The 12,875-nt window shown below is 40.2% G+C and overlaps 2 protein-coding genes across 2 annotated transcripts in view; one reads left to right on the top strand and one right to left on the bottom strand.

Annotated features, from left to right (window-relative positions):
* Positions 1 to 4,965, top strand: LOC308084179 (transmembrane protein 238-like). The gene is made up of 2 exons (XM_080426720.1): positions 1 to 128; positions 1,581 to 4,965. The coding sequence occupies exon 2, from the start codon at positions 1,583 to 1,585 to the stop codon at positions 1,913 to 1,915; it is 333 nt and encodes a 110-aa protein (XP_080282846.1). The 5' UTR covers positions 1 to 128; positions 1,581 to 1,582; the 3' UTR covers positions 1,916 to 4,965.
* The window catches only part of LOC308084157 (C-Jun-amino-terminal kinase-interacting protein 3), a 35,206-nt gene continuing 24,763 nt past the window's right edge, over positions 2,433 to 12,875 (bottom strand). Inside the window, exons 22-28 of the mRNA XM_080426690.1 lie at positions 12,708 to 12,775; positions 10,928 to 11,076; positions 9,938 to 10,109; positions 9,395 to 9,508; positions 9,175 to 9,273; positions 6,686 to 6,772; positions 2,433 to 5,127 (exon numbers count right to left, since the gene is read on the bottom strand). Coding sequence (XP_080282816.1) covers positions 5,003 to 5,127; positions 6,686 to 6,772; positions 9,175 to 9,273; positions 9,395 to 9,508; positions 9,938 to 10,109; positions 10,928 to 11,076; positions 12,708 to 12,775 — 814 coding nt within the window. The 3' untranslated portion in view covers positions 2,433 to 5,002. The remainder of the gene's footprint in view (positions 5,128 to 6,685; positions 6,773 to 9,174; positions 9,274 to 9,394; positions 9,509 to 9,937; positions 10,110 to 10,927; positions 11,077 to 12,707; positions 12,776 to 12,875) is intronic.

Genomic DNA, 12,875 nt, shown 5'->3' with positions numbered 1-12,875 from the left:
CAGGTGTTGAGGTGTCGGGTGTCAGTGTGTGACTCATGGTGCTTCTAGTAGCTGCGTACATTCAACTCAACTCAACATGATAAAACCGTCTTTGTAAACACAGATAAACATCAGCAACAACGTTAATGGTGAGTAGGATTATGTCTCGGACATTGTTTTTAAAGAACTGTTGACTTTTTAGTGACTGAGAGATTTGTCTGTTTGTGTCTCTGGAGTCTGGACTGAACTGAAGCCTACACGTCGCTGACACACACACACACACACACACACACACACACACACACACACACACACACACACACACACACACACACACACACACACACAGGTGTGGCACATGTTTGGACTGTAAATGAAAAGCACTGCAGCAGGAGAGAAATGTATTTGCCAGGGGAATTTGTGAAAACTGTGATTAACATGTCACAATAACTGGTATTCATAATAATTTGTAACAATTTGCCAGGGGAATGAATACCTATTTTATGAGCCTGATGATGGAACATTACATTGAAAGATTTCAGTTGGAGTGTCTGATCATCTGAGACTGAAACTGGTCTGACTGAGTTAACATCATGTAAATAAACAATAACTATAATGTACAATCTATCACCAATGATTATATATCACCTATCATATTATATATGTACAGTCTGACTCAATTCTATTAAGTATCGGCAGTGGATGTGAGACTGATATAGTGATAGTCTATATGATGTAGCCAGATCAGCCGGCCTACAGCAGTGGGTATCTGGATAATACTATGTGTATACTGTATATGGTACAGTCTATCAAATTTATAATGAGAAGGGCAGACTATACAGTCAATCAACAACGGTTAAAACAGCTGCCCTTAAAAGGCATCCGTACTGGGTCTGTACTCTGTAGTCTAGTGTGTACATCACATCACAGCATGTGCAAATGTGCTTGATGATGACTACCAGTGGCACAAAGGACTCTCCAAATCACTGAAGGAGCCTGAAGAGCAACTCTCTGTCCCTTCCTGTAGAAGTCCTCAGGGTTGTCAGTCCAGTCCAGTGACGGTAGTCCCTCTCCCAGGAACTTGTACCCTTCAGAGTGATAGTGTTTAGTTGTGTAGCCAGACGATCAGAGATCTCTGCCTACCTCGATACGTCTGGGGGCTCAGGGGAAATCTACATTCAATGTAGCGGAATATGTCTCAATATGAAGTTATATAAATGATGTGTTATTTTTGTTACTTTTAGTCATTAGTCATCAGTTATTCTCTCTCTCTTATCTATCTCCAAATTGTTTCCACCCAGTGTTAGCCCCTACCTACATTTCATTGAAATATCACTAGGTGTATCGGTAGGCAGAGATCTCGGATCATCTGGCTACTCAAGACTACTCCTCGAACGCTGATGGGATTTGGGCGGGCCTCTTTGTGCTCCCTTACGGTTGTCCAGTCTCCATTGTATTTGTGTCCTAAATGTTTGTCAACAACATGGCAGCATACATGCAGTAAAAGCAGACAATAAAATAGACAACATTACTGTACATCAGATCGTTTCACTACTCAGTCTAAGCCCTAATGTTGCTACATGTCTCTACTATTTTACAAGCCATGGCGCCTCCAAAGTACGACGGCTTATCCCACTGTAAGCTGGCCCTGGCGTTCGCCGTGCTGATGGACCTGCTGGGGGTGGCGTCCCTGCTGCTGGGGGTCTTCGCCCCCCTGGAGATGGGAGGGAGAGACTTCGGGGACCTGCTGGTGTACTCGGGGGCTCTGCTGGTGCTGATGTCACTGGGAGGCTGGGTCATGTGGTACAGCGGCAACATAGAGGGCCTGGGGTCCGCCAGGGAGCTAGGGGGAGCTGTGGGCGGCGCCATGGACCGCCTGGCCCGCAACCTGAGCCGCAGGATACGGCTGCCCAGGAGTCAAAGCAGCCCGTCCTAGAGAACGGGAGGGAGCGCCAGAGAAAACCCTTTCAGAAGGAGAAGGCGTGCCAGCTGTGTTAGGAGATGGTGTCAGTAACCCGCTCTTCAAACGACCATTGCGCCCGGGGCAAAGGAGGATCAAACTGTCATTCCTGCCTCTCGCGAGACTTGCCTTTTTGGAGGGAAAAACAAACGGCTTGTTCAGCTGATCAACCAGTCAGCGCCATTCGGTGTGACTTCACAATTAGACTGCATGCATACACGTGAACACCTCAGGGAGTTTGCTGCCTTTTATATTGATATGTGACATAAAATGTAGAGAATTTTACATTGTTACAATAGCACACAAGCTTGTTGTATTACTGGTACTGAATGAATGAACTGAATTAACATTTATGAAGGTTATAGAGATGTATCTGCCATTTAAATTCTAATTGATTCCCCTAAGAGGTATTTATTTAACTGTTGAGAGGCAACTGTGTGAGTGTATGTGATCACTATATTAACCACTGGGGATGGAATTAGAATAAAAATCATTGTCGACCATTCAATAGATTTTTAATGAAAATATTTACAAAATGTCATCTATAGTCAATCACAATAGATTGTCTCTGCACCACCAGAGTTCACAAACTGTCAATCTCTCATAAATACTGCATACTGACTCTTCAGATGTTCTTTAAGTCTTTCCCTCCCTTATTTTACAAATCAAAAGTATAACCAACACAAAATAAAAACAAAAAGGTGAGAAAGTATTTCATGAGAACAAAGAGATCCAAAGAGCTGATTAAGAAAATAAATAATTTCGGAGGGGAAAAGAAAATCATAATGTAGGAGAATGGTATTCAAACACACATCAAACTGTTGCATAGAGATGGCAGTTAACGAGCAATGACAGGGAGGGCAGGACCTGAGTTAATACTCCAGGTAGAAGTGCATCAAACCACACATCCTTAAGCCCCTGTCCAAGTAACGATACAATACTGCCTTTCAAACCTAAACCTGAGAAAAATGTTAGTTAAATGACTATCTCCTGTAGGAATTAATGCATTGTTTGTATAGAAGTGGATGGTCCATGTTTTAGTATCGTTAATGGGTGTAATGTGATATCGTCTCTGTTGGGTCGAAACCTCCAAAGTCCAAAACTGTTACTTTTCAGGATTAAAATTCAAAAACGGCAAAAGTAGCAGATCTACAAGCTCAAAACGCACTGATCTGCTACTTTTATTTTCTATGCTTTTGTGTGATGCTGTTGTATGATCAAGTACTAGGGTGTTAATTTACGGGGAAAAAAACCAATATGGAGATAAGGTTTCTGCCCGACAGCAGCGATATCTAAACCCCAGCCATGACACGTGACAGAGACCATTCTACAGCTGCCACTGTTATCCTGTGGCTTTTTTAAGTAAGCAAATACAGGCTCACTGCTGCAGGAAATGAAAGTAGTGACTGCGATTTGCCTTTGCAGTACATACACAGTAGACTAGATCAGTGGTTCTCAGCCTGTGGGTCGGGACCCCCAGGTGGGTCCCCCCACATGATTTTTGGGGGGGGGTCCCCAGATGACAGTAAAGTGACAATTTAAGGACTTTAAAAGACCTTTTTAATACCTAAAAGAATTACTATTACTGCATCAAAAGTAATAAACAAACTACACTATAAAAACTGGTCAAACATTGGTCAAATTGTCAAATAATATAAGAGCCGGAAAAATAGCCGATCTACAAGCTCACACCGCCTCGCGTTGTGAGCTTGTAGATCTGCTATTTTCACTATTTATCTGTGGAACTGAGTCAAACTAAATGTAATGCCTCAACTCTTACAATTCCAATGCTTGTCAGGGTGGGGGGGTCCCCAGTTCAAATATGATTATTTTCTGGGGTCACCCCCAGAAGAGGTTGAGAACCACTGGACTAGATAAGACAGAAATGCTGAGAAACGGCTACCTATTCCAGTTCACAGTTAAAGACAGCTTCCACGCCAAGTACAGTACACACGGCAATTTTTGAATTTGACTCCTGAAAAGTAACTGTTTTGGGCATTTGAGGTTTCCACCACCACAGAGACATTAGTCGTAGGACAAATTGCGAAAATAGCCGATCTACAAGCTCACAGCACGTTGTGATGCGTTTTGAGCTTGTAGATGGGTCATTTTAGAAAATGCAAAAACCTGAAAAAGACACGGTATAAGAGTTGTGCGACTGCAATGTCGGTCTAACCATTAGTAATCCATTACAGTAGGAGGTATCAGGAGAACATAACAGTCGACGATACAAAAAGAAAGGCAGTGGCTCCTGAACCGACAGTGTCATACTCGCAATGCACTGTGGGAAAAGCTAAACCCCTAGTGTGCTGGCCTAAATTCAACATTAAATGGCTGTGTTTAGGCATCATAGGCACGTTTGGTGTTATCAGGGTAAGGATCTGGGAAGAGTTGCTATTCAGACTGTGTGACCTAAAATTTGGATTTGGAGCTTGTAGTAATTGGGTACCAGCTCTGGCGCCACAACCTACAATTTACACATACTGGACATACTGTACATACTGTATATATAAGTGGTACATAAATCCAGTTCTAACTTGCAACAAACACTTTAAATCAGAATAAGGCACACAGGGTTATTCACTGCGCTCTTTTACACAAATAATGGACACACTGCATGGAAGAATGAGAACGCTTCTAAATAGTTTAGAAAATCCAACATTCACTATAACGTTGAACACTGCACAGATGTACTGTATGAGGCAGGAGCTCCTCTTGCTATACGCTTGGCTCAGAGTGTGTGCGCGTGTGTGCGTGCGTGCGTGTGTGTGGAGGGGGGGGTGCCTTTTCAGCCATAGTCATATTTGACTGAGAGACTAATATTTTGTTACAACATACCATTTTGCTTCTACAGGATAATATTCGAGAATTGTCAAAAATAGAAATACAGGACAGATAGAATAAATGCATGATGTATAAGTTCTCTAATGTATGCGTGTGCGTGCGGTATGTTTGATTAAAAATGAGCCATTGCTTTCATCTGTAATGCCGTTTTGTTCCATGCTTGTTTAGTGACCGTTTAAGAGTGAATGCCTGATCCAAAAGGTAAACAAACGGCTGCTGTCAGAGGGCGGGGCTGGGCACAGCGGGGAAGGGGCTCTGCCAGATGATCATGTGACTGCGGTCAGAGCGCTGAGGTGTCGCCTGGGAGGACTCTGTCGACGGGTCATCTGATGACGCGTCATCTCCTGGGAGAGAGAGGGTGGATTGGTTTAGGTACCTTTCATTAAACCTCAGTACTCACTAAACGTCATTATGGCACCGCTGTCATACTGTATCTAAACGGGTCTCCCCGTACTTGAGCTTCATTTCTATTTACTTAACTCTTTAGTAACTTAAATTGTATTCAGTCAGGTGTCCTTGAATTGCTTTGAAATGTGCTATCATGGATTAAAGCTAAATAGAAAAATACTGTTAGGCCAAGTACAAATCTGCAATTTCTGAAGCAGTGTGAAAGGACCCCCCTACACTAGCACTGTGTTTCCTAAACTATTTGCACAATATGTAGAATTATGATTTAGTATTCTAAATCTACATAGTTGAAGAAATGGCAGATTGAGGCTTTAAACCTTTGCTTTTTATTAAATATCCCAGACCATTAGGATTGAATGGAAGCTGCTTCTGAACATGTATTCTATAGCTAGTTTGACCACTTCAAGTACTCATTAAAGGGATATTTCACTTTAAAAAAAACTTTTGGTCATTTTATCATCTACTCAGGCCTTTGTGAACCCCCCAGACAGTTTTTAAGTTGCTTGATTAATTATTTAGATATTTGATATTCATTTTATCAGACATGCCCCCTTCCTATACAAACCCATTGTAACTTCAAACTCCATTTTAACCATGTTAGATTCATCAAAAACACCCGTCCTTGGTTCTGGTGACTCATCCTGCCCTCCTAATGCGTGAGGGGGCCGTGTTTTTTCAATTACTTTTTTCATTTATTTTTTATATTTTTTTTGGAAAATGAAAAAAATAAAATACATTAAAAAAGTTAAATAAAATAAATGAAAAAAGTAAGCGGTTACCAAAAGTTTTTTTGAAAGTGAAATATCCCTTTAATCTTAAAATAACTAATAACCAAAAACAGCCGATCTTCAAGCTCACAACAGGTTGTGAGCTTGTAGATCGGCTATTGTCGGTGCCAACATGCTTCCATAGAACACTGACTGAACATAAAGCAGTAGCTAAGGTCCATGAGATCCCCTGGTACTGCATGGTTTTGTTAAATAAAGTGTTAAATAGCTATATTCTGATGGCAATCATTGGCGTTTGTTCAGTAACAGGGGTCACCCTGTCTCTCCAGCTCTTTAGTAAATAGAAAATGCATTTTCAGGTTTCATCTAATGATGGTTTCATCCTTCCTTACTTCCTTCACAGGTGTTACCAATGATACTAATTAAGGCTCTGTTCCATTTAGTGTGGCATAGTGGTTGTCTTATTTTCAAGGACCCCCATAACTCTGAGAGTGTACAAATGGAACCAAATCCATTTGTACACTCTCAGAGTTACACACCCACCATAAGGGGCCATTTGGGAACCAAAATGGGGTGTTTCTAGTGAGCCAACATGCACAATATCAGCACCCTGACCAGAATGGAACAGAGCCTTCATTAGTATCATTGGTAACACCTGTGTTTCGGAAGTAAGAAGAGACCCAATGTGGCTTTCCAATATGGCTGCTGTGCATAGAGCCTATTCCCCTTTACACTCCAGAGGGTGCTATTACGACCCTGAACTCACCGATGCGAAAGTTGATGTAGCCCTCTCCTCCACTGAGGATGAGCTGAGAGGTAGTGACAGGGCCTCCACCAGAGGTCAGTAGACAGTCTGTGGAACAAAGACATTACAATTGCTATTTAACCCATTAATACTGAGAATGTGTAGTAATGGTCTGTGTAACCAACTAACCATTATTTTATACTTTGGCTATTCAAAAATAGAAGATATGCAAGCTCATAGCGTGGCACCGAGAGCTTGTAGATCTGCTATTTTTGAAAAATCATGAATTATTTTGAAAATCTTTGAATATATATTTACAAATTATTATTTTTTCAAACTCAAATCTTTGCTTCTGGGGGGTCCCTGGAACAACATATTTTGAGATGGGGGTCCGCGGCCAAATACATATCATTTTGTAAAAAACGTTTGTACATTTATAGAATCCCCAGAAGCAAAGATTTACAAGAGTAAATAAGATTTACTCAAAGATTTGCACACATTTTCATGATTTTTCAAAAAATAGCAGATACAAGCTCATAGAGCTTGTATATCTGCTATCTTTGAATAGCCAAAGTGTAAGATAATGGTTAAAGTGGTTAAAATCTAAAGTGACATATGCTTTCTCAACTTTGAAGGACTTCTCAGTCAGTAAACAAGCAAGCACAGCAAACTATTAAAGGATGTAAAAAGGAGTGTACTTTGGCAACTCTGACGGTACTGACATGTACAGTACCCTATGCCTTACTGCATCACTGCTGTACTGATAATCACCTTAAGAATGCTTTCTCTGGTACTGTAACTATAACACTGTAGATCAGCATCACAGTAGAGATCTTTACAGGTCCACTCCAACTGAAAGTATCAGAGACCTGTACGGGTGTATGTCCGTGTTTTATTATGTGCTTAGGGAGTAGGGAAGAGCTGTGTAAGTTGTGTGATTAGGCTGACCTAGGATCAGATTACTGCAGTGCAAAGTAAGGGGGAAGTGGTTGAGCTGCGCATGCGTGCCAGGCTGAGTTCAATGAGTTGAGAGGTGGATCAATGGTGCGATCATGGAGTCAGTCTTTATCGAGGTGAAAACATGCAATTTGATTTAAAGGTAGGGTAAGTGATTTTCTTTGGTTAAATAAGTGTTAAATAGCTCTATATTCTGATAGTACTCATTGCTATAGACTGTTTGTTCAGTAAAAAGAGTCTCCTTGTCTCTCCAGCTCTTATAAAACAGAAAATGCATTTTCGTTTCAGTTTCAGTTTCATTTCCAATTTTATCCAATTAGGACAGAGAACTCAATCAGGATATAGATTAAACAAGTGAAATTGGAAGTGATGACACTAAGAAATGAACAGACAAAATTGGAACTGGAACACTATAAAAATGAAGCTTAAAGGGTAAGACCACTTTAGTAGAGGTTTGGGTTGTGTAGTTACCTTGCCATGATGTAACTCCAAAGGTGGGCAAGAAATCAAAAATAATTGCTCCATTGATTAGAAATTAATAATTCAAAATATGCTCCTCATTGACTTACATTGTACGGTAAAACAGCTCTCAAAGTCACTCTTTTAGCACATAAATGAACCCAAACATAGCTGATTCAGACAATATAGAGCATCACCAAACCCAGTACTATTTGTTTTTTTAATAAAAAGGTCAACTTCCTGTTGATTTTACTATTTGAAGACCTGGATCCGGATCCGCCGATCCAGTCCGGGTTTTCTACTTATTAAAAATGGCAAAATCAACAGGAAGTTGACATTTTTATTAAAAAAAAAAAACAGTACTGGGTTTGGTGATGTTCTATATTGTCTGAATCAACTTTGTTTGCGTTCGTTTTTGTGCTAAAAGAGTGACTTTGAGAGCAGTTTTACCATACAATGTAAGTCAATGAGGAGCATATTTTGAATTATCAATTTCTAATCAATGGAGCAATTATTTTTTATTTCTTGCCCACCTTTGGAGTTACATCATGACAAGGTAACTACACAACCCAAACCTCTACCAAAGTGGTCTTGCCCTTTAAAAATGACTTTCTCCTGATTGGCTGAGATTTTGACACCTACCGGAAAATGTATTTTCTGTTTATTAAAGAGCTGGAGAGACGGGGAGACTCCTGTTACTGAACAAACACTCTATAGCAATGAGTACTATCAGAATATACTGCTTTAACCTTTTAACAAAATACTTACCCTACCTTTAATTGTTTCTTATTGTAGACTGCTATGTACAGTAGTTGCTATATTACATGATGGAGTAGCCTATAACTGCCCTCTGCTGATAGAGCGACAATAAGAATTGGAATTATTAGGTTTGTCATGTTCATAATATAAAACCCAACGACAGGGTTGGTTCTGTAATATCTCGGAACAAATCGGATGTCGGAACACATTTCACGGGTCCATTAGGGTTTTGCGTGCATCATTTTGGACACTGTGAAGACCTCTACATCACAGTGCAGCCTACATACAGTAAGCCTTTTCAAAGTATGTCTGTGCTGTGTGAGCAAGTTCCTTACCAGGGGCGGCCATGATGAATCTTACAGCTTGCCTGTGTCCATGGTAACACAGCTGGGCTGAAGCCATTGAACAGTACGGGATGGAGACGGACTCTGAGGCTGTGGATACAACACATTCTTTTCATTTAGAACACATTTATTTAGCAGATAAATCTTATTTTATTTTATTTTCTTACTATTTACTGTAACTGTGTTGTTCTGCAGTCAAAGTAGAACTCACTTATTGACAAAGGAACGGAGAAAATGGCTCCACTTCCTGTGCCCACCCACAGGCGGCTCGAGATGATTGTGAGAGATGAGATCTGGAGAGGGGACAGAGTGAGGAAGGCTGGGCCTGGAGAGACGGAGAGAAAGACAAACAAGTGGTAACGTGCGTGGTAATGTGCAAAGTCGCCAACCTTGCAAAAGTTGAACAAAACACAGAATTATAGTACAGAGCTACTTATTTTCTATCAATTACAAACCCCATGAAGCCTTGAATTCATCGAGATTTTTTTGTTTTTGTCGCAGCCAATAATTTGATGATCGTCTCCTACTGAGTCTCCTATTGAGAGATGACCCGGTCATCAAATGATTGGCTCAGGAATGTGACAAAAAAAAAAAAGAATCGGCATGAATTCAAGGCTTCATGGAGTGTGTAATTGATAGACATTTTTTTTAAGGGTGAACTACTCCTTTAAAAGATGATCTACAAGCTCACAGCTTGTAGAAGGTAAAACATCCGGCGCCCACCGGCGCCCTAATCCCCCCCCCATTCCCTCACCTAGGGTTTTAATGACCAGAGGAGTCACGTCCACCTGCTGCAGTGGTCGTCCTGTGGCCCAATCAAACAGCCTGAGGGTCGGGTCCAGCCGACAGGAAACCCAAACGCCACTTCCTCCAGCACACAGGAAGCGCACCTGCTGCTCACTGCGCTCAGACACTGAGACTGTCAGCTGTGGAAGGTATAAGGCAAGGAATAAAACAATAAGTCATTTGTCATTTCTCTCACCAAAGGCTCGCGACAAAGTGATAACGTTTTCTGGAAAGGATACTTCCGTTATTCATATTGCTGCAGTACACTAGTAACGCTACATCGTATATCGTTGTTGTCGGGCAGAAACCTCTTCTTGTGTTTTCGTAAATTAACGCCCTACTTCAGGGGTCTTCAACCAGTGGTCCGGGGACCACCAGTGATCCTTGAGGGAGTACCAGGGGGTCCCCAGAGAAATTGGTTAACATAGCGTCACAATCATTTTTAACCACTTAGCTTTGGCTATCAAAAAATAGCAGATATACAAGCTTGTAGATGTGCTATTTTTGAAAAACCTTGAAAAAGTGTGCATATCTTTGAATATTTATATTTTTAGGGGTCCTTGGCATGAAAAAGGTTGAAAACCACTGCCCTACTTGATCATACTACAGCGTCACACAAAAGTATCAAAAGTAGTAGCAGATCCGTAAGCTCGAAGCGCAGCGCCAAGCGACGCATTTCGAGCTTGTAGATCTGCTACTTTTTCTGTTTCTGTATTTGAATCCTGAAAAGTAACAGTTTTGGACATATGAGGTTTCCACCAGACGCAGACGATATTGTATCTAGTTTCAACCTTTAAATCATATGATAATCTTATCTTATAATTTGAGTCAACAGTTGTAAATAATTGAGATGTTTCTATACGTCTGTTATCGGGTGTAAATGCACCAACCTTTACGAGACAAGTTTGTCACATTGAGCAAACATACCTGGCAATAAAAGTGCATTCTGTTGTCTCACCTCAACTTTCTGGTTCTCTATGTCGACCACGTGAACTCGGTTCCAGTAGCCCACCCACAGACGGCTGGCTTTTGCTAGGCAACAGCGAATGGGCTGCAAGGGGGTGGTTCCAAGAGGCATCACCTTGTGTGACTGTAGGTCCCATCCACCTGTCAATCGCAAGACTGAGCTGTCAATCATACAGTAACGCTGAGCTGTCGGGCAACCAGCAGCAATTTGGGGATGCTGTATATTTGTTTATAGGGCTGGTGAATTAATATTAGAGTATTCCTAGAATATGGGGAAAATATATATATATTCGAATATGAAAATTAATATTTGAATATAAAAAAAATAAAAAATAAAAAAAATTGTTTATTTGACAGGGACAATACAAAAAACAATGTATCAAGTTATAAAAACAAACAAAAGATATGTTTTATTGGATCCGAGCACTCGATCGAGCACTTGTTTCTGTCAAAAAAATAATAATAATAATATTATAATAAATAAATTAATAAATACATATGTTTTTATAATAATAATAATAATAATAATATTCGAATATATTCGAATATCTGCCAATTTTTAAGACCAATATTCGAATATCATTTCTGAGGAAAGTTGACAGCCCTATCAGGGTACATCATGATGGAATAGAATGAACTCTTCTACATACATGGAGACATACAGATGAGGGGACAGCGAACAACACACACTGCAGCGCACATCAAACTGAACGGACAACACGTAGCGGTACAACAGTAGCAAATGACGCAAGATAGTGAGGAAGAGGAACAGCATCAATGCATCAGTGTTGATTTTGACAGCAAATTTTGATGTAGTTTTAGTCATAGTCTTTTGAATAAAATTCCATTTAGTTGTAGTCATATTTTAGTCATCTGAAATGTTTTAGTTTTTCTCTAGTTATAGTCGACTAAATATACAGTTGATTTAGTCGACTAAAATGTATTGTGGCGGTGCCTTGATGGCGTCGTAATGGCTGATTTTACACTTGGTTGCATGCTGAAAATGGCCGATCTACAAGCTCACAACGCATCGCAGCGCGACGCGTTGTGAGCTTGTAGATCTGCTATTTTCAGAGCGCAACCAAACATAAAATGACTTGTCTTTTAGTTCTATTGGATCTCTTCTCCACTAGTAGTTTTTATTTGTTGACGAAATTGTCAATATATTTAGTCTTAGTTTTAGTCATCGTAGCTTAGTTTTTATTTAGTTTTCGTCAGTGAAAAAAGGTAGTCGACGAACATTTTTCGTCATAGTTCTAGTCGACAAAATCAACACTGCAATGCATACAGACATAGAACACACATAGGCTCAATTCTTATTACTGTCATGACGGTGCTGCTGGCTGACAACATCTGATCTTGGTTTTGCATATAAATTAGGCAACAGGCAATTTTTTTTTTTTTTTTTTAAATAATATATTTAATAATATAGGAAACGGAAACATTTTGATATTTACCCGCAACTCATAAAAATTGGTCTGCGACCCAGACAGTTGGTTTTCTCAAACAGTGGCTGGCGAATATGAGATACAAGAACTACGAAAGCTGCACTTATGTCATGTTTGTGCAAAACGTGCAAACATTAAACGTGAAGAGAGACACTAACTACTTAAGGCCTTTAAAAGAAATAAAGAAATTGTGTCACAATTGTGAGGTTGTAGATCTGCTATTTCCGCTCTTTTAGGATTTTGTTTGGAATTCTTTTTAAACCTTTTTTGCTTACAATGACATGCCCAAAACAGGGACGTCAGGTTTAAAGTGGTTAAACGTACCTCCATTGTGAGAGAAGAATGCTAACGTCCCATCTCCTAAACCAGCTATGACTTGACCCTGGGAGTACCTAGAAGATTGAGATATGAGAGTCAAGAGAAAATGTCTAATATGCCAACAACTCATACAATTCAAGCATGGCGAACACAAAACAATATCACTGGGAAAGA

The sequence above is a fragment of the Gymnoscopelus braueri genome (assembly GCF_963280865.1).
Source record: "Gymnoscopelus braueri genome assembly, chromosome: 4".
NCBI lineage: Eukaryota > Metazoa > Chordata > Actinopteri > Myctophiformes > Myctophidae > Gymnoscopelus > Gymnoscopelus braueri.
This window is presented reverse-complemented; position numbering and strand designations above follow the sequence as displayed.